Source organism: Etheostoma cragini, chromosome 20, assembly GCF_013103735.1.
Source record: "Etheostoma cragini isolate CJK2018 chromosome 20, CSU_Ecrag_1.0, whole genome shotgun sequence".
Classification (NCBI taxonomy): domain Eukaryota; kingdom Metazoa; phylum Chordata; class Actinopteri; order Perciformes; family Percidae; genus Etheostoma; species Etheostoma cragini.
In genome coordinates, this window is record NC_048426.1 from 1,846,360 (window position 1) to 1,871,897 (window position 25,538).

Below are 25,538 nucleotides of genomic sequence, written 5' to 3' on the forward strand. Positions count from 1 at the left end.
GTATTAGGGGACCACTAAGGTCTATATAAAAAAGACTTCAGATACAGTATTAGGGGACCACTAAGGTCTATATAAAAGCATCCAAAGAGCACCATGTCATGTGACCTTTAATATCCAACTCCTGTGCAATATTCCCTAAAGGGAACACTGATGGGCGGAGCTTAAGTAACATGATGACGGGCGCGGCTGACTCACCCGTGAGCAGCTCGCGGTCCACCAGTTGGACCTGGTGCTGGAAGATCTGCTCCTGGACTCTCCACAGCGAGCGCTTCATTTTCTCCCTGCGGGTCACCATGTAGGTCAGGTTCCGCACCTGCAGGGCAAAAACACCTTCTTTAGACCGTCAGAAAGTTAGATTAGATTCATAATCTCCAACGCCGGAGCACACCGAGTCCAGCTGCTCAGAGGAGCCGACATGCTGCTTTTCTCCGTTTTATATTTTTATTTGATATTTTAAACAGCTTACACATCAGCCTCCTTTAACTCTGGTTAAAAGTGGAATTTTGGGCATTTCTCACTATTTTCCAACATTTTCAAGAGCACATTTAAGATTATATCATCATGTTCTATTCCATTTCTATTGCACATGTATTATTTTGGGTATACTTCCATGTCTTTGCATATTGTATTCCTGAATCATACTGTAACCTATTTATTTTTCTAATATACAGCATACACACCAAAATAATTTTTTAATAGTTATTCATAAGGACTTGGGGTAATGGACTAACAATATTTGCAAAACTCCATTTATATAACATAAATGGGTTTATTTTGAATTTTGTTCACAATATCCACATTTCCCCAGTCCTTTTTTTTTTAATGATAATTCATTTTTGACCATATCGGAGCATAAAAACTGGCTTTTCATTTCACATTTAGCCAATTTTTAACGGGACTGCAGGTGAACGCTGCTGTTCTCCAGTAATCTCAACACTCGGATTTTGGATTTGCATTATAATCTATACAACTTTTGCCATGAAGTTTATGAATATGTACTGCACTATTTCCTACCTCTATCCTGACTCTTGCACTGCTGTAACGTGAAGAAATCTTATCTACAAAGAAGCAAACCTTTCCACCATGTTCAGAATTTATTTTTAATTTCTTTCCACCGGCGTTCCCCTTCTCGTCTCACGGCCTCTTTTAACTCTGGAGCGGGGGAAGTGGAAACCTACCCTCTCCAGGTCCTGGCGCAGATGTGTGAAGAGCTGCAGGCGGCGCAGCAGCACCTCGTGCTCGCGGCGCGCCAGGCTGTCCTCCTCGTCCTTCTTGGGCGTGAGCAGCGGCTGGTTGAAGTTGGCTTTGCGCTTGAGTTTCCAGTACTGGTACAGGAAGTCCACCGCCTCGGACGCCACCTTCAGGTGGGCGGCCACCTCCTCCACCTCCACAAACTGGTAGAACTCTTCCTCCATCTCCTGCAGCTTCAGCTTGCGGAGGCTGACTCGCTTTTCCTGCTGGCGGCAGGCGAGCGCCTGCAGGTCGCTGGGCGCTCTGGCGGCCAGCTGCGGGGCCACATAGGAAGAGGAGGCGGCGGCGTCTTCCTCCCCTCTGACCCTGCCTCTCCTCTTGCCCTTCTTGTCTCTGGCGCTCTCCCTCTCCTCCTCTCCCCCAGAGTCTCGCTCCCTGGACTCGGCGCCCTCCAGCCCCGAGTGTTTGGGGCAGTAGGACTTGAACTTGACCTCGTCGTCCTCGGTGAGAATGGTGTTCATTTCGAGGCTGGCGTGGAGGCCGCACGTCACGTGGAAGGCGGTCCGGCAGTTTTTTGCAGAGCACTACAGCAGACGTGACACGGGTAAACATACAAAAACACACAGTCCCATATGATTATAAGTTATATACAAGTCTATAGCTGTGTCCCATATCCATACAACAGGATAACTCTAGGCAGCAGTCTTTACAGTTTAATTTGTTTGGTTGTGAAATGCAGAGGGACACATCACTGAGGACATATCCAACTTCAGTCTGAGTTATTCTTCCACGCGTCGGCTCATTAAATGTCTCGTGTACGGGTGAAACGTGAGCGGTGACTCTACCTGTATACACGCTCCGGCCTTCTCTTTGCACAGGCAGCAGATCAGAGCCCATCTGTTGCTAGGAATGTGGGACACGTTGGTGATGGGCTCCATCTTCTCTGGATTCCCGATGCTCACCTGCACAGCACATTTAACATGGAACATGACACGGGGGTCAGCGCGGGACAGGTGGCGCTGACTCATTTACCAGAGTCGTAGATGTTTACATTTCCACGCAATAAGTCATATGTCATTTTTGACAACTTGAAGGCTACCATTTAAGGCTGTAATCAGGAAAAATCTACATTTTACTTTACTTTTCAGGCAGAAAAGTCTTTGATTATTTTATAAATAACAGGAGAGACAGCCTACCAGCTTCTAGTTTTAAGCTGTATTTTGGACTGTAAAAATGATTGTCATTTCTTTTTTTTATAAAATTGTTAAAGTTGATATAAGCACGTGATGCATGATTATTCATTTTTCAGTGGCAGTGACTGATCATTTTTTTCAACTGCAATGCAAGTTACCAATGTGATGAATGAACTTTGTGGGAATAATCAGATGGAGGTCAATGTCAGCATTAACATTCATCATATCCATACACAACATACATCAGGGATTATAAACTGGAATTGTCCTTAAACATGATTTCTATTGCTGTTCCTATACAAAGTTAAATTAGTTCTATTCTAACTTTTTTTTAAAGATCCACACAGTACTGTAATACTGTGTCGAAGACAGGAAGAATGAATGTAATTATTTGGGTTAAAAAACAGAGAGAGGAAAAAAAATGAAATGTTATCTTCACCTCTGGAATCCACAAGGCACAGCTTACGTGGACCCACTTGGTTCCGCTTCGGGTGGGCTTCATGGCCCCCCCCTTCTTGGGACACAACTGGCACTTGGGCAGGATGCCGAGGGCACAGATCCGGCACAGCCAGCTGCCCTTTGGGACTTTCTGGATGCCGTAACACGCCTGATGAGAAACACAAACACAGGGGGAAAAACTGGAAATCAATACAGCAGCAACACAAGAAGACACAGAGAGAGTGTGTGTGTGCATGTGTGTCAGATGAAACCACAGCAAACAGCTGATCTGACATTTAAGATGAGTCGTTTTTATTTTGCTTTTTTTAAAGGAAAAACACAGCAGTTTGTGTGCTAGGTAAGCCAAGTCTAGCAAAGATAGCAAGCTATCATTTTCAATCTGCCGCTGTATCACAATTCTTCAGAAACGTAGCAAATATTAGCTATACGTATTAGCTAGTTGATATTGTATACTTCAGGGATTTAGTTTCAGTTGTTTGACAGTTATTTGGTCTGGTCTTGGTCTAGTCTTGCTCTCGATCCCTCAAAGTCTTGGTCTTGTCTCAGTCGGGTCTTGGTTAAGGTGGTCTCGACTACAGCACTATCACACTCATTAACTCTCATTACTCCTTTAAAAAGGCCTGTGCGTGTGTTGACCTCTGACCTGGTGGACACAGATGTTGCACTTGTCGCAGAACACCATCTCGTTGTTGTCCTCCCCGTCAGGCGAGCGGCAGACGTCACACACCACGTCCTCGTCGTACTCGATGCCCAGCCCCTCCTCCGTCTCCATGGCGTGCGTCATGTTCTCGTGGCAGCGGCGCTCAAACTCCTCCATCGCGCGCTCCATAGTGATCTCGTCCAGCGGCGCCATCGCTGCAAAAGCCGGGAGTAAAAGGTTTACTCGCTTGTTTGTCACAAGGTTTCTTTAGTTGTCGTGAAATGGCCCAACCTCCTCCAGAAAAGTCCAGTTTCCTGATTTCAATATTGCATCCTACGCTACTCTGGGACATGAGAAACTTGTTGAATTTCACATTTCACATGCTGTCGGCACAACTAGTAACGTTAGAAAAACTACAACACCCATCGGATATAGCTGGACCAGAAACAAAACAACAGCAGGCACGCCACACACACGGCGTTTGGGCTTGCGAGCCGGCCAAAGAGTAGTAACGTTACGTTTTGAGTGGATGGTTTTCAACAAAAAAAACATTTGCATAAAGTGAGCCAATCCCCTTCTCTGTGTTGATGAGAACATTAAAATGAGACAAAATCATGGGGACAAAAAGACATGAAGGGACACTTAGAATAGATAAAATGTGTGATTAATCGCAATTAAATATTTTAAACATTTGACAGCACTAATACAAAAGGTTACTCTGTGAGTCATCAAACTGAAAAGACACCAAAGACAGAGCTCAACTGTAGACAACAACGTCGCAGCAACACGAGCAGCCCAAAAAGAAAACTCAAAACATGTTGCATAAGCAGAGTCTCCAGCTGGAGGAGAAGATGAAGCGAAGCGGAGAGGGTGAAAGTAAGAAATCTGATACTTTACACTTCCCTTTCGCTCTAAAACCGGCCAGGTCACACAGAGACGGTGTATCATCTCCATAGCAATGACTCTTTGTACTTCCGCCCTAACTTCCGACGTCTAGGTTTTTTGTTGCCAAATATATGTAATTTGTTGGTTCTAAATATGAATGTGGACAACGTTAGGGATAGTGAGATGCCTGCTACCGTTACATTTCCAGTGATGAATCAGAATAAACATGTTTTACATCTCTTGTAGAGCCTCCGTTTGTAACAGAAATGAAAATAGATTGATTATTTTTATTGTATCTGACTTTACTAAATGACTTCGCTATGACTGGACCAACTAAGTCACAGCCGGTTTTATTTGAGCTGAGACGGGGCGGTTCAGAATTTTTGGTCTGAACCGGGCCCCGACATCCCTTTTGGGACTCACCCATCTCTGCAAACTCCTCGTTGGCGGTCTGCAGCCAGGCCACGTCCTCGTCGTTCAGGTCGTAGCGGCACATCCCCTCCGCCAGCGTCCGGATGTCCACGTAGCCCAGCGCCTCGGTGCCAGACGTCCGGATCAACTTCTTCGGCCTGATGAACATGACCTCCTTTCCTTTCTCAGCCAGCACCCTGCAGAGATGCGAGCATACGTGTCAGTTCACTGTCCTGCATTTACAGTATGGTACTTTCAATTATCCATCCATCCATTTTCTAAGCACTTTATAGAACTTTTAAATCATGCATTTGCAGAGTGCTTCTCACACACATGCACAATACATATGAACAAATGTATGTATGTCAAATGAGCAGCATTTTAGCATAAATTAGGCTTCCACAAATACTCTCTACATCCTTCCTGTGATTTTTAACAAAATCTCAACAATTCTTTTTAGAGGAAAGATCATCACAAGGTGCAAGAACAAATGTCTGGGTCTTAAAAAAAAAAAAAAAAAAAAAAAAGAGTGATCACAATAAAAACATTTATCCATTTTCTACACACAAAATCTGTCTCGTCAACACGTTGGGGTGCTTGGACATTTATACAATTGTAATTCAACCAAAGAGCAAATGTGTCCATGATTAGACATTAGGAAGTATCTGGCTGTTACATTTTCCTCAGTGAGTCAGTCATTAATGAATGAGCATTTGAAGGTTTTTAAAGACTTGCCGCCTGTAACACAAGCAGCCGTCTTTACACAAAGAAGTGACATCTCACCTCTCCTACATTCCCAATTGTGGACCGGACCAGGGTCAACCCTGTGACTAAGGTTGGGCATCGTTTGGATTTTAACGATTCTTATATGTATTGCAATTCTTCTTTTGGATTCCAGTTGTTATCAATATTTGATTTTCCAATTCTTTGCAGGGTGGGGTTGAAATGGGTCACATGCTATTTCAATAAGAGGAAAGTTTTATTTTGATGCATTGGTGGGTTGCAGTTTATCAGAGCTTTTTCAACTTAAAATAAATCCACACTAGAGCGCCGCTTCATGGCTGCAAAACAACAAGCAACTGGCTGCTATGGAAACCAAAACTTGCGCATGTTAAATATGGAACTGAAGATTGGATTTGAAACCAAATCAATAAAGAAACTATTCCACTGGAATCAAAATTTCTGAAACGATTCCAAGTAGGAATGGGTTCTGGATGCCCAATCCTACCTGGCGACAGGCTGCGGGATGGACTGGGGGCTGACGGGGACCTGGACGCCCTTCTCCCACTCCTGCCTCCACGGGTCGGCCAGGATGTAGTAGTCCTCCGGGTTCAGCTGGTACGAGTCATGCACCTTCATGGCGGTAATCAGGTCGGTCCTGAAAACCTGCGACAGGCGCATAAAAACAGAAGTCAGTACGCTTCACTGCAAGCACTGTTCAAAGTAGGGCTGCAGGATGAGAGGAAAACATGCAGTAACATTGTTTATCAAATTACAGATATAACTTGGGATAAATAAAAACATGTTAAAGTGTACTCAGTTTTGCTGATTTCAGTAATCTGCTAAAATACAACAGTATTTTTTTATTGAACAAATTAAACATTGAACCATGAAAAGAATAACAGTTTCATCTTATAGTGCAGTTTTCTGCTGATATTTTCTTTCAACTACGCACAAAGAATCTCTGAGCGTCTTTGGTCATATGCAGTGATTATTGCGGCAGTTGAAATAAAAATTAAATATATATTGTGCAGCCCTAGTTGCAACAGTGAATAATTCTAGCCTGTGAGGGGGGTCATATTTATTTAGTTTTTTCTGACATACTATCACATATTCTCTTCAGTAGTCATACAGCCACAACACTGGTTTATCAGCATTAATGATTTAATCTGAAACAATTTATACATCAATCATCCTAAAGCTCAAGTTCTAATGTTATAAAAAAAAATTAAAAATCTACCACTACACATAGCCAGGCATAACCAAGCCAATCACAATCCTACTTAGGCCTGAGTCACTGTTTTGTTTTGATCTGATTGGCTGGTGGTCAGAGGGAGTGTACAGTTGCCTGCAGAGACCAAGTCCACAGATAACAGCAGTACACTGTACAACGTGGAAGATTGCACTTATGTGCAATCTTCCACGTTGAATGTGACAAATAAAGACGTGTTTTAATATAAATTTTTTCCTTAAATCATGTTTGTAGTGTGATTTTTCCTGAGTTAATACAAATGAAACATGAAAAGAAAACGCACTAAAACATAAGAGCAGAGGATAGTTCTTCAATTATGGCTTATACACATGTTCATTAAATTCTTATCATCCTAAAACGTGATTAAGAGTTCAGCCAGACGTACCTCGGAGGGTTTCTGCCCAGTCCCCCTCCTGGGCTGTGATGAATGTTGGGACCAGCAGGTGGAATTACCTGGAGGAACATAACAGGGTGTTAAATGTCTCATTTCTTCTTTTTCTGTTTCTGATGCTTAAATAAACAACCACGCCTTATGCAGAAGGTTTGGATTTCACAACAAAGCCATCATTCTCTTTACATGTTGAAACTAAAAATCCTAAAAGATTGTTTACCTAACAAAACCCTGAATCGGACCTGGGCTAAAAGCAATTTTCCGTAAGAGCTTTGGGTTTGTTGTTATAGCAGATGGCCCGTCAGATGGATTGGATAACATGGAAACCCAAACAATCACATGGAAGCATCTACACTTTGGTTTTCCGCAATTAACAACTTACCACAACATTTTATATAACGTGGTAGAACCCCACCCATTTGAGAGTATTTGAACGATGACACAAACGCTACAAGAAGTTTCTGAATTTGTTCGCTGATGTCACATTCAAGCCTGTCTGTCTGACCTGCCAGGATGTAGTTAAACGTCCAAGTGTCCCTATTCTGTCTCCTGTCTCTCAGACTGTAGGTCTTCTTTCTCTTTTCCTTAATCTTGGTCCATCTGCCGCCCTTCTTTCCTTTTCTCTGTCTTGATTTCCTTGCTGAACATGAAGTATACATTTACTGACACTGACAGTAACGAGATGAAAGATACATTTTCAGGGAAGGGACAACTACTTTGACAAAAAAAACGTAAAGCCAATAGGAAAAGGCTATTTGTAATGGCTAGAAAATGTACTTGGCTGACAAAAATGACATTTACACACAAAAACAAAAATGAAATACTATCTTCATTATCTCAAAATTACAATTTGCGGTCTTTATGGATACAAGCTGCCATTTCCTGTGCAGCAAATTAAGGAAAGCAGCAGAGAGATTGACCTCATTCAGATCTATATTTGGACTTGGTAAGAACGAGTCAGCGGAAACAATATTTTGCTTACTTCCATTGTCGGAGTCATCACTGCTGCTGGGGTGCCTGCTTCTCTTCATCGTCGTCTGTCTGCGGAGCTCTGGCGTAGGTACGCTTAACACAAACCAGGCAGGAGGTTAAGTTACAGAAGGGGACTGATGACAAGCCACAAGATATCCAGCTTTGATATGAACATTTGGGAAATAAAGTCTGACCAGATGCTATAGCACAATGTTCGCACCTAATCTACTTAATCACTGACATACTTAATGAGCAATAGACTCAAAGTTAGAGGGCATGGCATTAATGCAGAGTTATACCTATACACATTAGTTAGTTTCCATCATGTATAAAAGCATACTCATGACACAGTGGAGTACTCACACTGCTGTTGAAGATCGTTAATGTGCCAATGTAAAGTAGAGCTCGAGTGATATGGGCCAAGATTAGGCATCAGCATTTATAATAACTTATTAAAAAAAAAATGTTTTTTTTAAGTTATTCATTTATAGTTTGTCCACCAAAGGACGCTCTACAACGTTTCTGTTGGCAACACTGATTATTTCTTGTTATTGTGTTTTTGTTCAAAGGACTTTAAGTTTCATATCTTAACTTTGTATTGTTATACATTGTATTTATCAGAGGTTTATTATATTTTGATGTTCATCTGTTCTGGCAATAAAACAAACTATTATCATATTATTTTAGTGAGAACACAAATAACTAATGTTAGGGAAATCTGTTTGTTTTGTTACGCATTTCTGGAATTTTTCTAATATAAAACTGTATTCTCGTTTTTTTTTCATTTAAATAAATATCCCTAAATGTTACTGAACGATGTAACACAATAGTGACTGATGAAAGTATTTCAATATTTATATATTTGAAGTTGCAGTTATACGAACTGGGTATACAAAAAAAAATCTTATATGACTGATTTTTCTACATTGTGGACACAAACTTGAACTTTGCATACAATTCTGAAAACTTGAAGCTCATGTATCAACAAGACTCCAGACCATAAAAATGGATTTAAGCAGGTCGATATCAGAGAGAAACAGTAAAGTTATATATAATAATTTCACTTTTCCACCGTTTCCTTTTTGCTCTGACAGCAAACCAACCCTGCAGCTAAGGATGTGTACAACATTACATACCACAGTCACTGTTCAGCGATGATAACAAGAAGTAACCACATGCAACACAGACAGGAAACAACGCCATTTACGTTGCTACGAATTTAGCTTGCATGATAAAAACATAAGCAGGGGCTCTAAAACTCCCGACAGGTGGAAGTATCTCAGGGATAGCTGATAGTATGCACAAGGGGGAAAATGTGATATTCCTAATTTAACTGGCTAGGCTAACAGCATGATAGCTACGCCCCTTCTTCCAGCAAACATGCAACAGAAAGTAACGTTAGCAGCTAACTTTAGCTCGCAGGCTAAACTAGCTGGTGGTTACCCGGCAACATGGTAACACGCGTAAGGCAATATTGTGTTTTTACGACATGAACTTAATGGCTTTAAATCAAACCACATAGCGTTGCATTATTTAAATCACACTGCTAATGCTAGGTGGCTAACGTTAGCCAGCGCTAATCTCCCCACAACCGTTATTATGCAACATGGGGGCCCACCCACACCATCGAGTGGAAATGTTTATGATAACTGTTCTGTTTTTTTCAAAATGTTCCGCTACTCCCGTTTACCTTCTGCAAAAAATTGAAACAGAGACTGGTTCAAGAAGGGTTTACGCTTAAATACATGTTTTCTACTCTGCACATTAGCTACATTTAGCTGACGTTGGTGATTATGTTGCCATCATGTGCTCCTCGGATTTTCCCATTACCCCGTTGGGAAAGTAGTTTCCTAAATCCACAGAAATATACACTTGACTTGTTATTAGGGTTAATGCTTATTAACAACTTTTCAAACTAATATGTCACCCTACGTGGAGAGCAACTTACTATAACAACCGGTTACAACAACCTAATACCATATTGCAAATTAACGTTAACTTCCATCATGGAGTCCAGGCAAGCAAAACTGAATTAAAATAAAAAGTCTTACCATTAACCTCACAATTACTTTTGTCCGCCTTGTTACAGCGTAATGTCACGCCAAATCGGTAAATCCTGTAATGCAAAACTTTCGCCGACTTTTTGAGTTGTTGTTCCGAGTTGAGAGGGCATTGACGTGAATTTTCGCAGACTGAAATAAATTTGTTCGATTCTTTCGACATCCCTTGAATGCAGCATTAGCAACACTGGCTAGCTTGTTAGCTGAGGGCTACACGTATGTAATGTAGTTGGCATTTAGCATTAGCCAGCGCTGCTTACATGCTGCTCTCGTATTATCAATCAGTCCCCAGCCACCTATCTGTCAAAGGTTAAGGGTCAATAATTGATTCAAACTACTTTAAATCAATGCGAACACAACCGTGAACGCTGCAAATTAACTAATACGATAGTGTTGTTGTGCTATTTATGTTGCTAACCAGCAGCAAAGTGGACAGTGTTGTAGATTTACCAGCGATCCACTGGCTGAGGTTAACCTTTGGCGCCATTTTAAATGACGATGTCGCGTTTTCCTAGTGGACTGCTATTGCGAACATACTAGAAATATTAACTCGTTCAAATAGCCCGTTAAGAACATTCTTTTAGATATGGACACGAATTAAACCAGTGTGTATTTGAAAATAAATTGGACGGTACATACAGAGCACGTCAGGCCGATGAAAGCCGGTGTTTTGAGTTTGATGTGAAGCGCACAGCCGTGAGTTCCGCTTGACCCGCATTCCACATACACAAACACAGAGCGGCGGCCGGGGAGGAGGTTACCCAGCCGGGCTGTTGCTGCGCCTGTGCGCCGCTGGAGGGCGGCAGAAACCCCAACCGGCCCCGGTACTAATAATCCTGCTGCTATTAATGCTGGAAAATATGTTTTACAATGTTTCCAATCACATTATTCCCATATTCAGCGTAATGTCTTATTTTATATGGAAAATCTTAACAGCCACATGTCTTCTTTAATGGATACAGTAATTTATATGGGAAAGAAACATATCCATATTTGTAGGTGGAAAAACAGAAAGCCTAATTCCTTTATTACTGAAATAAAATACTGTAAAATCATTGAAATTCGTCAAAAAGCCATATAACTACTGCTTTAAAGATTTTTTGTTATAACTTATTTATAAGTATGTATTATAAATAATAAGTAATAACCTGGTATGTGGCTTATAAACATAATTATATATATGTGCATTTTCCATAGTATGCATCCTCAAATGTCCCCTGCAATATATTTTTTTAATTTTATTACTGTCACGTTTTTATCTAACTTATATTATGTGATGATAACCCATTATCACATTTTTGTGACAAAACAAAAATGTGATAATGGGTTATCATCACATTATGCTAAGCTAATTTTAATCTAGAACACTAATGTTCTAGATTAAAATTAAAATTAACAAACGAATAATGTGAACATCATTGCATGACGCAGCTGTCCCATTGACTCCTTTTATGTAAAGTACCATACTGTAAATGGAAAGTACACTATCTATTAAAGAGACAGAACACCAACAACTAGAATTTAAAAGAAGGAAATAGCCTATATTTAGTTAGAAAATTCCAGAAATGTTATATTAACCCTTTGACAACCATTTTTCTTACAAAGCTACAAGTTAAGACAATTCAACCTTATAAAATATTCTACTGACAGGGTTGCAGACTACAGCAAATCATCCCCTAAACATATAATGGAAATATATTTGGAAAAACCGATGTCAAATGCACACTTCCGGGTGTATTTACTTTTTTATTGTTAGGATTGCAATACATAAAAAAGAATATGTCATTGTTCGTTAGTTGTCCTTTAACAAACCAATGTAACATAAAAACCCCGGCACCAATAGAAAGACAACTGCATTGTCAAAATCCATCACCTGGTGGCTTTTAACACATGCACGTTGCTTTTAAATATAGTTTTTGTTTTATTGAATGAACTATTTAGAAATAACTAAGTAGATGTAGTGTATGTCTGGGAGTTATCTGCAGGATGCATGCTGCCCACACGTGGAATGATAAGAGGACAGGAAACAAGCCTACACAACCGTGTGCTGATCATATATATATATATATATATATATATATATATATATATATATATATATATATATATATATATATATATATATATATATATATATACAGATTTCAACATTTTTCTATCATGACATTTTGCATAGGCTCATCATCTGGGACAAATCACAAAAAAGGAAAATGCACCTTTTCCAATTACATAATTGTTATTAATATTCCACCACTGTGCTGAACTGCCTTCCACTATATTTATATTTAAATCTTAAATCTCAGACTATATTGATTATATACTGATTTTGCACTATTCCTTCACTCTCTTCAATTATTATTGTATATTTTTAGTATATTCTATTGTATTGTTATACCGCATACTCAACAATATTTACTGGCTACATTCATTTAAATGAAATATTGCAGTTGGTGGAGTGTCCTATTGTAATTTGTTATGTTGCTAGGCTACCAGACAGGTGGTATTGATTGATTGAAAGATATTTCACGGCTTTATTATTGAGTTAATAGGCATTTGTCCTTTTCCTAAGGTTCTGAAATGCGAACATTTTTTGACTACTTTTGTTTCTAAGGGCGATGCACCCATGAGCACCCATGGAGAAAAACCTAAATCGGAGCCTATGTAAGGGAGTGTTGGAATTGAATAGCTAAGCGGAGTCAAATTATTTGTTTGTTTGCACTAACCTGGCCAATAACTCTGATTCTGATTACATTGTTCTGTAATAAATATTCAATATGTGACATTTCCAGTACTTATTTAGAGCTGAGAAGATGTAAATTACTTTCTGTTGTAAGCACGAGATGTTGAAATGCAATAAATACCAATAAAAACAGCTCATAAAAACAACAACAAGTGATTTCTATTCAACTAGAAGGTCACACAACAGTCCAAAAATAAAAAAATAAAGAACTTTTTAACACCAGTGGAGGAATAATGGAGGTAAACGGAGGTTTGCTCTGCAGAGTCTGGGGTTTACATGCAGTCTGAGAGGGAACCTGAACTCATCACAGGAAAGCCAGGAACACAGCCCCACAATATCACATCATACACAAAAGTCTGTATTTTTTAAAGCTATTTTTTTTACTGCATAACAAGTTCTATCTTCCTACACTACAGCTTACACTGGAGATTCTTCTAAGACGGAGAAAGGATTTATGCTTTGCGAGTCGGACAAAATGGAGAACATATTCTTTGAAATTATGAACATGGCGGTTGCTTTGCCTCCCCTCTTCTTTGTTTTATGGATGTTTTTACCGTTCATGGACAATATACACAACGTATTTAAAAATATGTACATGGTTCATGGCAACAAGGTTGGTGTTGTTACTTTTGGTGTTTTTGACTTCAAAAATAATTGTGAAAAAATGAATATACACAGACATTTTGGGAAGACTTCCTTCAACAGGGTGCAAACTGACAACGCTGTTGCCTAAAACATCTGTTTTGAACAAGTTTTTACAATGATTACAGTGGGATTTTTGAGTTTTTCATCATGAAAAAAAAGCTATCCCAAATCTATCAATAAGTGGTTTCTCTTTTTTTTTGGAATATGATATATATTGTGGTATTTTTGAGCATGTCAATAAAAAAGAAACAAAGTACAAAAAAATCATTTTGCTTTAAAACACTGTTCAATCTGTAAACGTACCACAATTCTTAAAAAAAAAAAATATTATAATGATCCCGTACCAAATACTGTATTGGTTGCGTTGTAATAACATGACATGTTATTCAGGCTAGCGCTTTCCACTTGTTTCCAGTCTTTATGCTAAGCTAAGCTAACAGACTGACTGCAGGCTGTGGCTTCATATTTAGCGTACAGACATGAGAGTCTTTTAGCAGAAAGAAAAACACGAAGCTAAAATCTTTAGAGTATTTCCCAAAATGTCAAACTATTCCTTTAACCCGAATTGATTGTACTTTATTTTTATTTTTTTATTTTTTTTACAAAGGAGCAGAAATATATTACCTATAGGGGCTAGTATTCATCACAAAAATGATATAATTATCATTATATTGACTGATATCGCAATTGCAAAAGGATTCACAATGTTAAAAGACATGATCATTTTTGTATTATTATTATTCTCATTTTTATGATATTATATTTTTTTACAATATTAAAATTGTTATAGTGTGATTTTGGCAAAGATGCTCCCCCCTGAGATTTCTATATTGTATTAGTCCATTTTGAGATTTCGATAAAATTGTGATTAATTGTGCAGCCCTACTGGGGATCCATGTGCACTGAGAGCTTACTTTCAGAGTCTAATATGTTTTAGGTCCACCTCCAAACCTTTCCGAGGCCTTGAAAGTCCCAGATCACCTTTCTTTACTACCCCCAGACTTTGAGGGGCGCCTCTGGACTGCCCTGAGCTCATCTGATGGCCAGGATGGCGTCGTAGGACTTGCCGGTCCGGCACACCTGAACGTTGTGGAAGCCGGTCTGGTTGAGGATGCGGATGTACTCGGATGGGGGGCGCTCCCGGCCCGAGGTTTGCACCAGCATGTTGAGGGAGAAGATCTGAGCCATGACGGGCCCTCGTCTGTTCTCAAACAGCATGGCTTCCACCAGGAGGACGCCGCCGCCTGCCAGTGACAAACACACACACACACACACACACAGGCTGGGAAATTGAACAATAACAATGTGTCATGTTGCCATGGAAGTAGGGTTGGGTACCGTTTGGATTATTACGACGCCAGACTAGTACTTTTAAAACGATTCTGATTCCTAAACTGATTCTTAAAAAAAATGAAAAAGGAATCAAAGAAAGGCTTTTTTATAGTTTTTAAAATATTTAAAATGATTTACATTTAACACTATATTCATGTTTTAAAGTACTTAAATATATAATAAGTAAACCCAAGTCACCTAACACACAACTACAATAATAATTCAACGAGAATTAACAAGACAACACAAGGGTCGACAAACACTAGAGGCACAGGCTGTGCACCAAAATACAACAAACCACTCCAGCCAATCGGACAAGATGTTTAGGGGAGGGGGTGGGGGTTGGTGACAGTTACAGAAACATGGGGGGGGGGGAGGGTAAGCTTGTGTAAGCTTGTTTCCTGTCACCAGAAGTGACCATGCGGGAACTCCAAGTGCACCTTTAACAAATAGATGTTGAGTTGGTATGCTAACCAGAGCCCAGAGAGAAATATGGCAATTTTAAGTTCCCTAGTGGAACGGGGTTTTGGTACCCTACCCTACATGGAACCCTTGTTTCAACAAGTAAAAAGCTAGAGAGATGAGGTGACATGTTCACCATCATCACACGAAGCTTAGCGTGAATTCAGCCGGGAGGACTCTCTTATGGTACGTCTTCTCCTGCTTTCTATTATCAGCTGATTAGGGCCGTTTACTCTTTTACTAGTCTTGCACTGCCAGACCTTCCTCCACGGAGCTGCGGAGGAGGGTCTGGCGAGTCCACACAGCATTCTGGGATAGGAGAAAAACATGCTCTGGTTTATTGAAAAACCCACCTGGTTTGCATGTGTCATAGATCTTCCTCAGCAGCGTGAGGCCCTTCTCTTCAGGCCAGTCATGAAGGATTCTGGCCAGAACGTAGAGGTCAGCAGGAGGGATTTCACCGCTGAAGAAATCTCCTGCGTGTACATGGACAACACAACCTTTTTTTAAATCCACTGTCAGCTGCCACTTTGTTAGGGAACACCGTGGTAAAAAATAAAATATTCCTGCAATGAATCCTTCACGGGGGTTCTAAGGTCTGTTTTTAACTGTCTGGTCAGTTTGGAGGCTGAAGTCTTGCTCTGGAGGGAACTGCTAGAACTGTTGGGTCCTTGTAAATTCTGGAGTGTGGTCTAGACCTCCTCTATCTTTAAAGTGTCTCGAGATAACCCTTGTTATGAATTGATACTATAAATAACATTGAATTGAATTGAAGTTTGTGCTGCTGTTGATTTTTTTTATTTATTTGATTTGATTTGATTTATTTTATTTTCACTAAAAAAACATTAAGACAGTATTATGTATTACCCAAAAAAAGATGTGATGGACGATTGCCGAAAAACCCTCCAAGGGGCTTAATAAGTGGCAACCTCCATAGAAACAATTACATTTAACAATTTAAAAACAATTTATATGTTGAATTGTATTGTTATTGTATGTTTGAGGGGGGGGGGGGGCAGTAGAACAATCTGGAGGGTTGAGAACCGGAGGGTTGCTGGTTCAAGTCCCCAAACAGACTGGTAGCTGGAGAGGTGCCAGTTCACCTCCAGTTCACCTCCAGTGCCAGTTCATTCCCCCCCCCCCCCCCACACACACACACACACACTCCTACTCTGATCTCTCTCTATTCAGTGCATGTATAGGTACTGAGCATGTGTGTGTAATTCACGCCTGTGTGTGTAATAACAGCCGAGTGAAAACATTGAAATTTCCAATTGCGGGATTAATAATATATATTAAAAAAAATAGAGAGAGGCGATTATGATATGCTCAATCTGAGGTGTAAGGATTATTAGAAACACTTCTCCCAAACTACAGCCTCCAAAAGAACTCTACTCTTGAATGAGGTCTAATCAGGGCTGAATGAGGCTCACCACTCTGAAATAGCACCGTGTCGTTCTCCTGAGAGAAATGTTTCTGAGCCGTTTCTACGATCTGCGGGAGGTCCAACACGGTGACGGAGGACGACGGGTAAGCCTTGGCCATCTCCCGGGCCAGAGCACCGGTGCATCCTGGGAGTTATTCAGACAGAATAATGTCAACAGGAATTCACTTTCTTAACTGTTAAATAACAGGGGGAAATACAAGTCTAATGAATTCATTAAAGTGCCCATATTATCAAAAAATGACTTTTTCAGGGATTTGGGGTGTTATTTGGTGTCCCTGGTGCTTCCAAATGGATACAAACTTGGAAAAAACACTATCCATGGTGTTTTGAGTGAGACCTGGTTTCTGAATGTCCTCTGTCTTTAGTCTCCGGGTGAGCTGTTCAACATATGCACGGCTTTCTACGTCACTAGAGACGAGGTGGCTAACTGTAGCATGCTAGTAGCTAGCATGCTAGCTCACTCTCAATGGCAAAACACCAGAGACGGAAAGAAACGTTACTGTACTCAAGTAGATTTTATCAGATATTTTTACTATTTATTTTTTCTGCAACTTTTTACTTTTACTACTTACAATTTACAAAACTGGCTCGTTATTTTAGTTTTGTAGTAAAGGTTGTCTATCAGAGAAAAGAAAAAGAAGACTAGCTAGGAGGATAATGAGTGATGTTTTATGCAATTGGCAGACATTTAAAATGTAGCCAATGGGATAAAAAAAGCCTTTTTTCATGTCCACTGAGGTTTCTCAGCTTGCACACAGTAATATGTGTGGTTGCAATGGTGGTGTATAAAAATGTCATTTTGCAAATGACATTTTTTACTACTTTTACTTTTATACTTTAAGTACATTTCCAAGCCTGTACTTTGTTACTTTTATTGAGTAAAGATGTTAAATCAGTACTTGTTTTGCCAGAGTATTGTTCATCACAAGTATCTGTACTTCTACTTGAGTACAGGAAGTGTTTGTCATCTCTGCAAAACACTGCTGCAACAGCCACTAGTTGACCATAATCTCCAGAGGAACTACTTCCTGTCCCTGAGGTGCCCCTCGTCTAGAAGAAGTCCCCCAGCTGATCCTTCCTTGGACTGACCAAAGCTGGAGAAAGAGTTATCTAGCTGATGGGATCTTACCGAGCTACTGAGCATGTCCAGCTCCCAACAAAGATAGTATAGAAGTGAGATGTCTCACTCTGTAGCTAAAACAGAGACCCAAGCACACAGGGTGAAAACAGGATCTGCAGCAACAAAAAGATGGTGTTTTTTGAAAACAAAACGATGGAAACCTATTCTGGTACAACCTCAAAATACACTTCTGAATCTGAAAATTAGCAGAATATGGGCACTTTAAAAACAATATTTTGATCTTTGGTGGTGTCCGTGAACATATGTCATTCCTTTGCCTATTTAATGCATTTTATTATAATTTAGTCAAAAGCATTCCTATTAGAATGATTTATTTGATTTTTTTTGTGTGCCATTTTATCATTTCCATTTGGTCACACTGGACACATTGTTTCATGATCAATAATGCGAACAAAACTTTTAAACATAAATAAATATACAAATATTCATAAAGGGAATCGAGCCTCTAACCTCCAAGATCTACTATCTCCTGAAAGCAGGAGAGGTTGAACGCCGTCACAATGTCGTGTCCGTCGAGAACCCACGAGGAGTTCATCAGACCCATGAACTTCAGCCTCTCCTCCTCTGATCTGGGTGGAAAAGTTCATAATCATAAAAGTCAAAAGATTTCAGAAGTTACATAATGTAGGCACGTGAAGCAACAAAATCGACACCAACCTGTAAATAGCTTGGAAAATATCTTCTGGTGGAAGGCCGAAGGTCTTTTCGTTCTGATTCTTCCCCTCCCTGCGTGGTGGGAAATAACACACTTCTGTTTGCACTTGAGAAAATGCCGAGAATTGAAATGTTTGCTCTTAGTTTCCGTCTGTAGAATATGTTGCACTTAGAATATAATTTGTTACTTATCTGATTAATAACGAGGGGGTCTCCTGCTACCTTCTGCGATTGGTCTAGGTTACTGTCAATCAACATATGAATAGCCCTGGTCCTTAGAGATGGTTCAGTACCAGTGTGTCATATATTTTATTATGTTTTAACAGCTGTGTACTACTCTCCCTGTATGGTTGTGATATGATTTCTATCTTTGTTGTCTGTCTGGCCCAGATCAGATCAGAATAGATTTACATGGTTACATTTTTAGAAAACACCATGTATTTGTTGTACTGCAAATTGCTGCAGCTCCTCTTTTCACCCTGTGTGTTGAGCTCTTGTTTTAGCTACAGAGTCTCTCTGTTGGTGGTCACATGTGTGCAGTACCTAGGTAAGGACTACTAGCCAGTCAGAAGCAGTGTATGAGGGCGTTTCCTAATAGTACCTAGATAAGGACTACTAGCCAGTCAGAAGCAGAATATGAGGGCCCTGGCAGTACCTTGGTAAGGACTACTAGCCAGTCAGAAGGGGAGTATGAGGGCGTGTCCTGACAGTACCTAGGTAAGGACTACTAGCCAGTCAGAAGCAGAGTGAGCATTATAACGTGACAAACGTTTGTCTGATTTTGGGCTTTTTCACTTTGTAAACCTATAACGTGCACAAAACACACATATAGCACAATAAAAGAAAGAGAAAATGCCAAGAAGCATAATATGAGCACTTTAAGATAATAAGAAAAACAAAAAAGAAAGAAATCAGCAGTTTTGGGCCTGGGACTGAAAGGGTTAACACAGCCTCTCTATTCAGTAGAATAGGGGTCTCATTGGAAGCCACTAACCTGACGGCGTCCACCATGTTGTTCCACAGCGGGTAGATGGTCTGGGATTGGTAGATGATCATGTCATGAAGAGACTTGCCGCTGCCTTTTGCCAGGTACAGATTGGCCACGTCGGTGCTGCTGTACAAAGCTGTTGTAACCAGAAAAGCACTTTCACACTCTAAATCCTCATCATCAGTCATCAGTTCCCCACAGGTATCAACAGCAGCCATGCATGCAGATGCACTCCAGGTGTGTTAGTGTCTGTTTGCCTGAACCAAAACGATTGGTCGGATAAAGGATTATGACCATTTTAGTCATTTTTCAAACCAAAATTCCAAACATTCTCCAGTTCCAGCTTCTAAAATATGATATATACATATATTTATACACACATATGATAGTGAACTATATGTATATCTTTGGGTTTTGGACTAATGGTCCAAACCAAATTTATGATGTCCCATTGGACTTATAGTGGCTTATGTTAATTATGTAAATACTGTATCATAAAATTCCTTTAACTACGTAAATACCGTACATATCCACAACCCTTACATTTCTTTATTTACATTTCTACTCTGATATTTCTACTATTTGTGCAACTGCAACACAGAGTTTCCCTTTGGGGATCAATAAAGTTTTTCTGATTCTGATTTATTTCATAATTTCCTGAAGCTATTTAGACAAAATGATAGACAGTTGCAGCCCTCATAGGAGCAGTGTGTAGCATTTTAGGGGGATCTATTGACAGAATTGGAACATCATATTCATAATTATTGCATTATCACCTGAAACTAAGAATGTTAGCTTAGAATGAGCCCTGACTCCATTTCTATGGAGCAGATCCTCTTCAAAGGAGCCCGCCATTTTGCACCGCCATGCTTCTACAGTAGCCCAGAATGGACAAACCAAACACCGGCTCAAGATTGGGCCTTTTGCATTTTTCGGTTACCTGAAGGCCACCGTAGGTTCTACCACGTGCTTAGAAAAGAAAGGGGTGAGGGACTAGGTGTACAGATGGTTGCAATCTGCAACCTCACCATTAGATGTCACTAAATCCTACGCACTTTCTCCAGTGTGTGCAGTAACAGTAATGCAGAGAGTTGGCTTTTTTCTGAGGGGGATTTAAGGGAAATAATTATTAAAAGTGATGTTTTAACAGAAATACCCCCACTCACTTTACTGCTGGGTTAAATTAACAGCAAAGCGTCATGGCACACAAGAATAAAATACCTGTTGTTGTCCACTTATTGTGTGCTTTGGTCTTTTTATTTTGGGATTCGTTGACAATAAGAAATATATATAATATCACCAGGTTTATCCTTTAAAATCTCTGCCTTGGTGGTGTGTTCAAGGTAGCTCCGACATCTGGGTTTCCCACAGTTGACCACAGAGAAGAGTTGCATTCATTAAGTTGCCCAATGCATTCACAGGTATACCCTTGGTTGGCTCGGGTGTCCACATACCTTTGGCCCTATGTAGTCTGCATTGACAAACAATCTATCACATTATTACCTCGTCCCCTTCCCCCTCACCTGTCCCGTCCGTGGTCTCCACCTCCAGGATCTCGATGCCCACCAGCGCGGCCAGCAGCCGCTCCATCCCGTCCACGCTGGTGCTGAGCTCCCGGGCTACATGCTGGGCACTCAGAGGCTCCTGGGACCTTAGCAGGAGGTCAAAGACTCCCAGCTCACAGGCTGAAAATATCACCTGGAGGCACATAGATTGTCTGCCATGTTAGCATCGTAGCTTTAAGGTCAAGCCTGTCAGTCCACCGCTACAAACTAAATTATCTAATTATTATTAATTCTACTGACTTTTATATAGACCTCATTGGTCCCCTAATACTGTATCTGAAGTCTCTTTTATATAGACCTTAGTGGTCCCCTAATACTGTATCTGAAGTCTCTTTTATATAGACCTTAGTGGTCTCCTAATACTGTATCTGAAGTTTCTTTTATATAGACCTTAGTGGTCCCCTAATACTGTATCTGAAGTCTCTTTTATATAGACCTTAGTGGTCCCCTTAGCTGAAAGAGAGACAGAGCTGGACGCAAGGCTGGTGATAGAGCCTCAGGAAGTCAGATTGATTGTCATGTACTAAGAAGACCAGTGGGCTAGATGAAATACTCACAAGCCTGTGAAATACTTCAGTAATTACACGTGTACTTACAAAAGCTTGTCTAAAGGTGAAGGGTGATTTCAGGCCTGTAGCACCGACATTCATTAGGATGGGACGTCTTGAGAGGATAATGGTGTCATTTCTAATGCAAGATCCAAAGGACCTAGACCACCAGGCCTGTAGTAAGTTACCATTTACTCAGGTTAGCTCTTCCAGGTACGTTGGTGTACGTATCAATAACGCACCCAGCTGGAAGGACCACGTGAATACTCTGTGTTCCAGACTTCATCAGAGGATGCATTTTCTACAAAGACTTAGAGTGTATGGAGCCGAACAAAAAAATCACGTTGTTGTTCTATCATGCAATACTAGAGTATTCTAAAATACAGTATCACAGCCTGGTATTGTAACCTGACAGTCAGTCCAAATCCCAGATTGCCCGCCAGGTTCAGACAGCTATGAAGACTATGGGGGTCAAAAACCATCTGTCCCCCCCAGACAATTTAAGAGTATTAGACAGGCACAAAATAGTTTAAATCCGACCCACATACTTCACCCAGAATTTCATATGTAAATTGTGCAACTTGTATGCTATTGGGGTTGTGCAATATGTTACTTGTGCAATTCATAGTCTACTGGGGGTGTGCAATATGTTAGTTGTGCAATTTGTATGAAATTTGGGTTGTGCATCACGTCATTTGTGAATACATAGCCTAATGGATTTGTGCATTGTGTTATTGTCCAATACTAGGATATTGGAGTTGTGCATTATGTTTGTGCAATGTGTTATTTGTGCAATGTTGTGCAATCTCGTTGTGTAAGGGCTGTGCTGCACTCATCGCAGAGAACAGGGCAGCCGACAGGGTTGCTCAGCAACAAAGAGCCAAGGAAAGGAGTTAATGGGCTTACTATATACTGTCTAATGAATATGAAAGCATGTGTTGTGTTGCATGAGAGCTTCTGTTGAGATATGTCCATTTTCTGTATTTTGTGTTGTCTTTGTAAAGCTCCAAAACTAATTTCCCTTTGGAGACTTACTATCTTATCTTCTAAGCTAAAAAAAAAAAATGAAATAAAAGAAGTTACCTTTGACACCCTGAAGCCGTTGAAATACTCCAGAAGTTTGAAAGGGTAGTCCAGCTCACTCTGGGACAGATGCTCTGCCATTGTCCTGCACCCGAACCCAAACAGAGAATTTGATAAGTGAAGGAATCCATGGACGTTTGGTTTGTATGAATGTCTTTTGGACCATCACTCACCCGATGTTGTTGGCTGGGGAGATGCCGAGATGAGTCGACCCTGTGGGGAAGACGGAGGAGTTTTTTTTCCCGCGGTGGTTTTGTTGGTTGTTTGTTTCCAGCCCAAAACGGCCAAGATGTCGGTGCGTCGGTGCTGCGTTCAGGGGCTGCTGTCGTTGATGCACTGAAATGGTCGACCAGCGGGTAAAACGCATCCCTGACTGCGCGATCTTAAAGTGGCCCTAGTCGGCTTTTCACTGCTGTGATGGCCGATAACACACACAAACACACACACACACAAAAAAAAAAAAAAAGTGTGGTGGTGCAGTTCCGGGATCAACCGCGGCACACGTGGGGGCGCTGTTGGGCTGTGTTGATGCCAGATGCCTAAAGCACTCCTCTCTTCTCTAGTGATGCGTTTTTGGTTTCCAGTTGAACTTTTCTCCTCCTTCTTATTATCTCCGTTATGCTCTTCATCATCTGGCCAGAGGTTTGCCATGAAGCAGCCTGTACGTTGATGAACATGTTCTTCCTGATTTTCTTTTTCCCAGCGCTGCTGTCGGAAGATATGCAGGAAAGCCATTATCTTACTAGAACCTTCTGTTAGTTTCAACACCAGCGGTGGAAGAAGTATTCCCCTTTAAATTAGTATAAGTACTAATACCACACTGTACAAATACTCTGCTACAAGTAAACATTGCTCATTGAAAATATGACTCAAGTAACAGTATGGAAGTTTCATAGATAGATAGATAGATAAATAGATATTTATTGATCCCAAGAAAAATGGGAAATTACGTTGTTACAGCAGCAAAATCACTCACACAGCACAGAATATAAAGTTAAATGAATCTACATGCATGCAATATACATGAAATAATAATAATAGGAATAAAATGAAATAAAATAAAAAATATTTGAACATATAAAGGATGGGAAAACAAAATGTGCAACTGTTGAAATAATACGCTAAAATGTAAATAAACCAATTGGGTAAGAAAATGTAATGGAAGTATTAAAAGTAAAAGTACTCAATGCAGAAAAATCCTCCCATTTTAGAACTAAAACTGTCAGATGAATATAGTGGAGTAAAAAGTAGAATATTTCTCTCTGAAATGAGTAGAAGTAGAAAGTGGCATTAAAAGAAATGACAAGACTCAAGTAAAGTACCTCGACATATGTACATAAGTACAGTACTTGACTAAATGTACTGTACTTAGTGACATTCCACCACTGAACACTGCATGCTTGTCTTTACCACATTTTTCTTTGTAAATACTCAGCAGTACTCTACCTCACGGAAAATGTAGTAATTACGGAAATAATCTATAATAATGTGATGAGTTTTATGCGTTTGTATCTTCTAAAAAAATAAATGGCACACATCTGCACCTTTGTATTTTCCTTTGTAGCTCAACAGCCTTGAAACAGAGACTCTTAAAGTGCCCATATTCTGCTCATTGTCAGGTTCATAATTGTATTTTGAGGTTGTACCAGAATACGTTTCATTTTCAAAAAACACCATATTTTTGTTGCTGCAGATCCTGTTTTCCCCCTGTGTGTTTGGGTCTCTGTTTTAGCTCCAGAGTGAGACATCTCACTTCTATCATATCTTTGTTGGGAGCTGCACATGCTCAGTAGCTCGGTAAGATCCCATCAGCTAGATAACTCTTTCTCCAGCTTTGGTCAGTCCAAGGCAGGATTAGCTGGGAGACTTCTTCTATACGAGGGGCACCTCAGGGACAGGAAGTAGTTCTTCTGGAGATTACGGTCAACTAGTGTGAACATTGAGAACGAGCTAGCATGCTACAGTTAGCCACCTCGTCTCGGCTAATGTCGTAGAAAGCCGTGCAGATGTTGAACAGCTCACCTGGAGACTGAAGACAGAGGACATTCAGAAACCGGATCCCACTCAACACAGACACCCCAAATCCCAGAAAGGGACTTTTTTATAATATGGGCACTTTAATATCAAACACTTGAATGTACCATAAAACTATTTCCTGGTAGTGATTCAATCACGCTGCCTCTAAAAGCAAATAAATTCCAGAAATCTTCAATTATTAACCAAATCGATTTATTATGCATGAACAAATCCCTTCCTGCTTCTGTCACGCAGACACACGCCGATACATCCACACGCACACACACACACACACACACGCAGACACACACACACCATTTAAATACATGACATGGTGGGAATTTGGCATAGCTGACTGTGTTGTTGCACATGCTTTAATAAAACGATAGATATATTTACAAGATAAGCAACGTCTCCGAACAAAAAAAAAAAAGATATCAAAAATCGCAAAAACAGTTTCCCCCCCCCTCCCCCCTCCCCTTTTTGGGAAATTTACCAACGTTTAAAAATAACTTCAGAAAAAAAAAAAAAGAACACAAACCATGGGGGTTTTGGCCAATAGGACATAGCATTATACATGTATGGAGTTCATCAACTACATAAATATGGCAGTAACACTGAGTAATTCATACGATCTATTTACAAAGTTTGTGAAGTGGGGAAATATTACAGTCTGTGTGTGGACGACTGACAGAACGTACGCCTTCTTAAAAGTCCAGGGGACCGAGTCTAAGGGGGGGGGG

At 40.3% G+C, this 25,538-nt stretch overlaps 2 protein-coding genes across 8 annotated transcripts in view; both read right to left on the reverse strand.

Moving 5' to 3' along the window:
* jade1 (jade family PHD finger 1) overlaps positions 1-10,981 on the reverse strand; it is a 13,333-nt gene extending 2,352 nt beyond the window's left edge. For 2 of the 7 annotated variants that reach the window (XM_034858542.1, XM_034858538.1), the window contains exons 1-11: positions 10,814-10,981; positions 8,125-8,207; positions 7,648-7,782; positions 7,137-7,204; positions 6,008-6,165; positions 4,792-4,976; positions 3,487-3,698; positions 2,824-2,991; positions 2,037-2,153; positions 1,179-1,775; positions 196-313 (exon numbers count right to left, since the gene is read on the reverse strand). In XM_034858542.1, the coding sequence (XP_034714433.1) occupies positions 196-313; positions 1,179-1,775; positions 2,037-2,153; positions 2,824-2,991; positions 3,487-3,698; positions 4,792-4,976; positions 6,008-6,165; positions 7,137-7,204; positions 7,648-7,782; positions 8,125-8,173 (1,807 nt within the window). In that variant the 5' untranslated portion in view covers positions 8,174-8,207; positions 10,814-10,981. Of the gene's footprint in view, positions 1-195; positions 314-1,178; positions 1,776-2,036; positions 2,154-2,823; positions 2,992-3,486; positions 3,699-4,791; positions 4,977-6,007; positions 6,166-7,136; positions 7,205-7,647; positions 7,783-8,124; positions 8,208-9,250; positions 9,787-10,165; positions 10,723-10,813 lie in introns of those variants that run through there. The other 5 variants (XM_034858541.1, XM_034858540.1, XM_034858543.1 and 2 more) reach the window with 5 other exon arrangements.
* A 3,492-nt stretch (positions 10,982-14,473) lies between these two features.
* Positions 14,474-23,207, reverse strand: asmt2 (acetylserotonin O-methyltransferase 2). Its single transcript, XM_034858957.1, has 9 exons — positions 22,953-23,207; positions 22,780-22,864; positions 21,107-21,281; positions 19,590-19,719; positions 18,599-18,667; positions 18,392-18,510; positions 16,787-16,924; positions 15,707-15,829; positions 14,474-14,803 (listed from the first exon to the last, which is right to left on the reverse strand). The coding sequence occupies exons 1-9, from the start codon at positions 23,144-23,146 to the stop codon at positions 14,592-14,594; spliced, it is 1,245 nt and encodes a 414-aa protein (XP_034714848.1). The 5' UTR covers positions 23,147-23,207; the 3' UTR covers positions 14,474-14,591.
* Between the last annotated feature and the right edge of the window lie 2,331 nt (positions 23,208-25,538).

What these genes read in the sequence shown, in the direction of transcription:
- asmt2 (XM_034858957.1), bottom strand. Translation starts at nt 23,146, where the DNA reads ATGCGTTTTACCCGCTGGTCGACCATTTCAGTGCATCAACGACAGCAG. An exon ending in ACGGCTTCAGGGTGTCAAAG is followed by an intron (nt 21,282 to 22,779) that starts GTAACTTCTTTT and finishes ATGTGCCTCCAG; the next exon opens with GTGATATTTTCAGCCTGTGA. An exon ending in GGAGACCACGGACGGGACAG is followed by an intron (nt 19,720 to 21,106) that starts GTGAGGGGGAAG and finishes TGGTTACAACAG; the next exon opens with CTTTGTACAGCAGCACCGAC.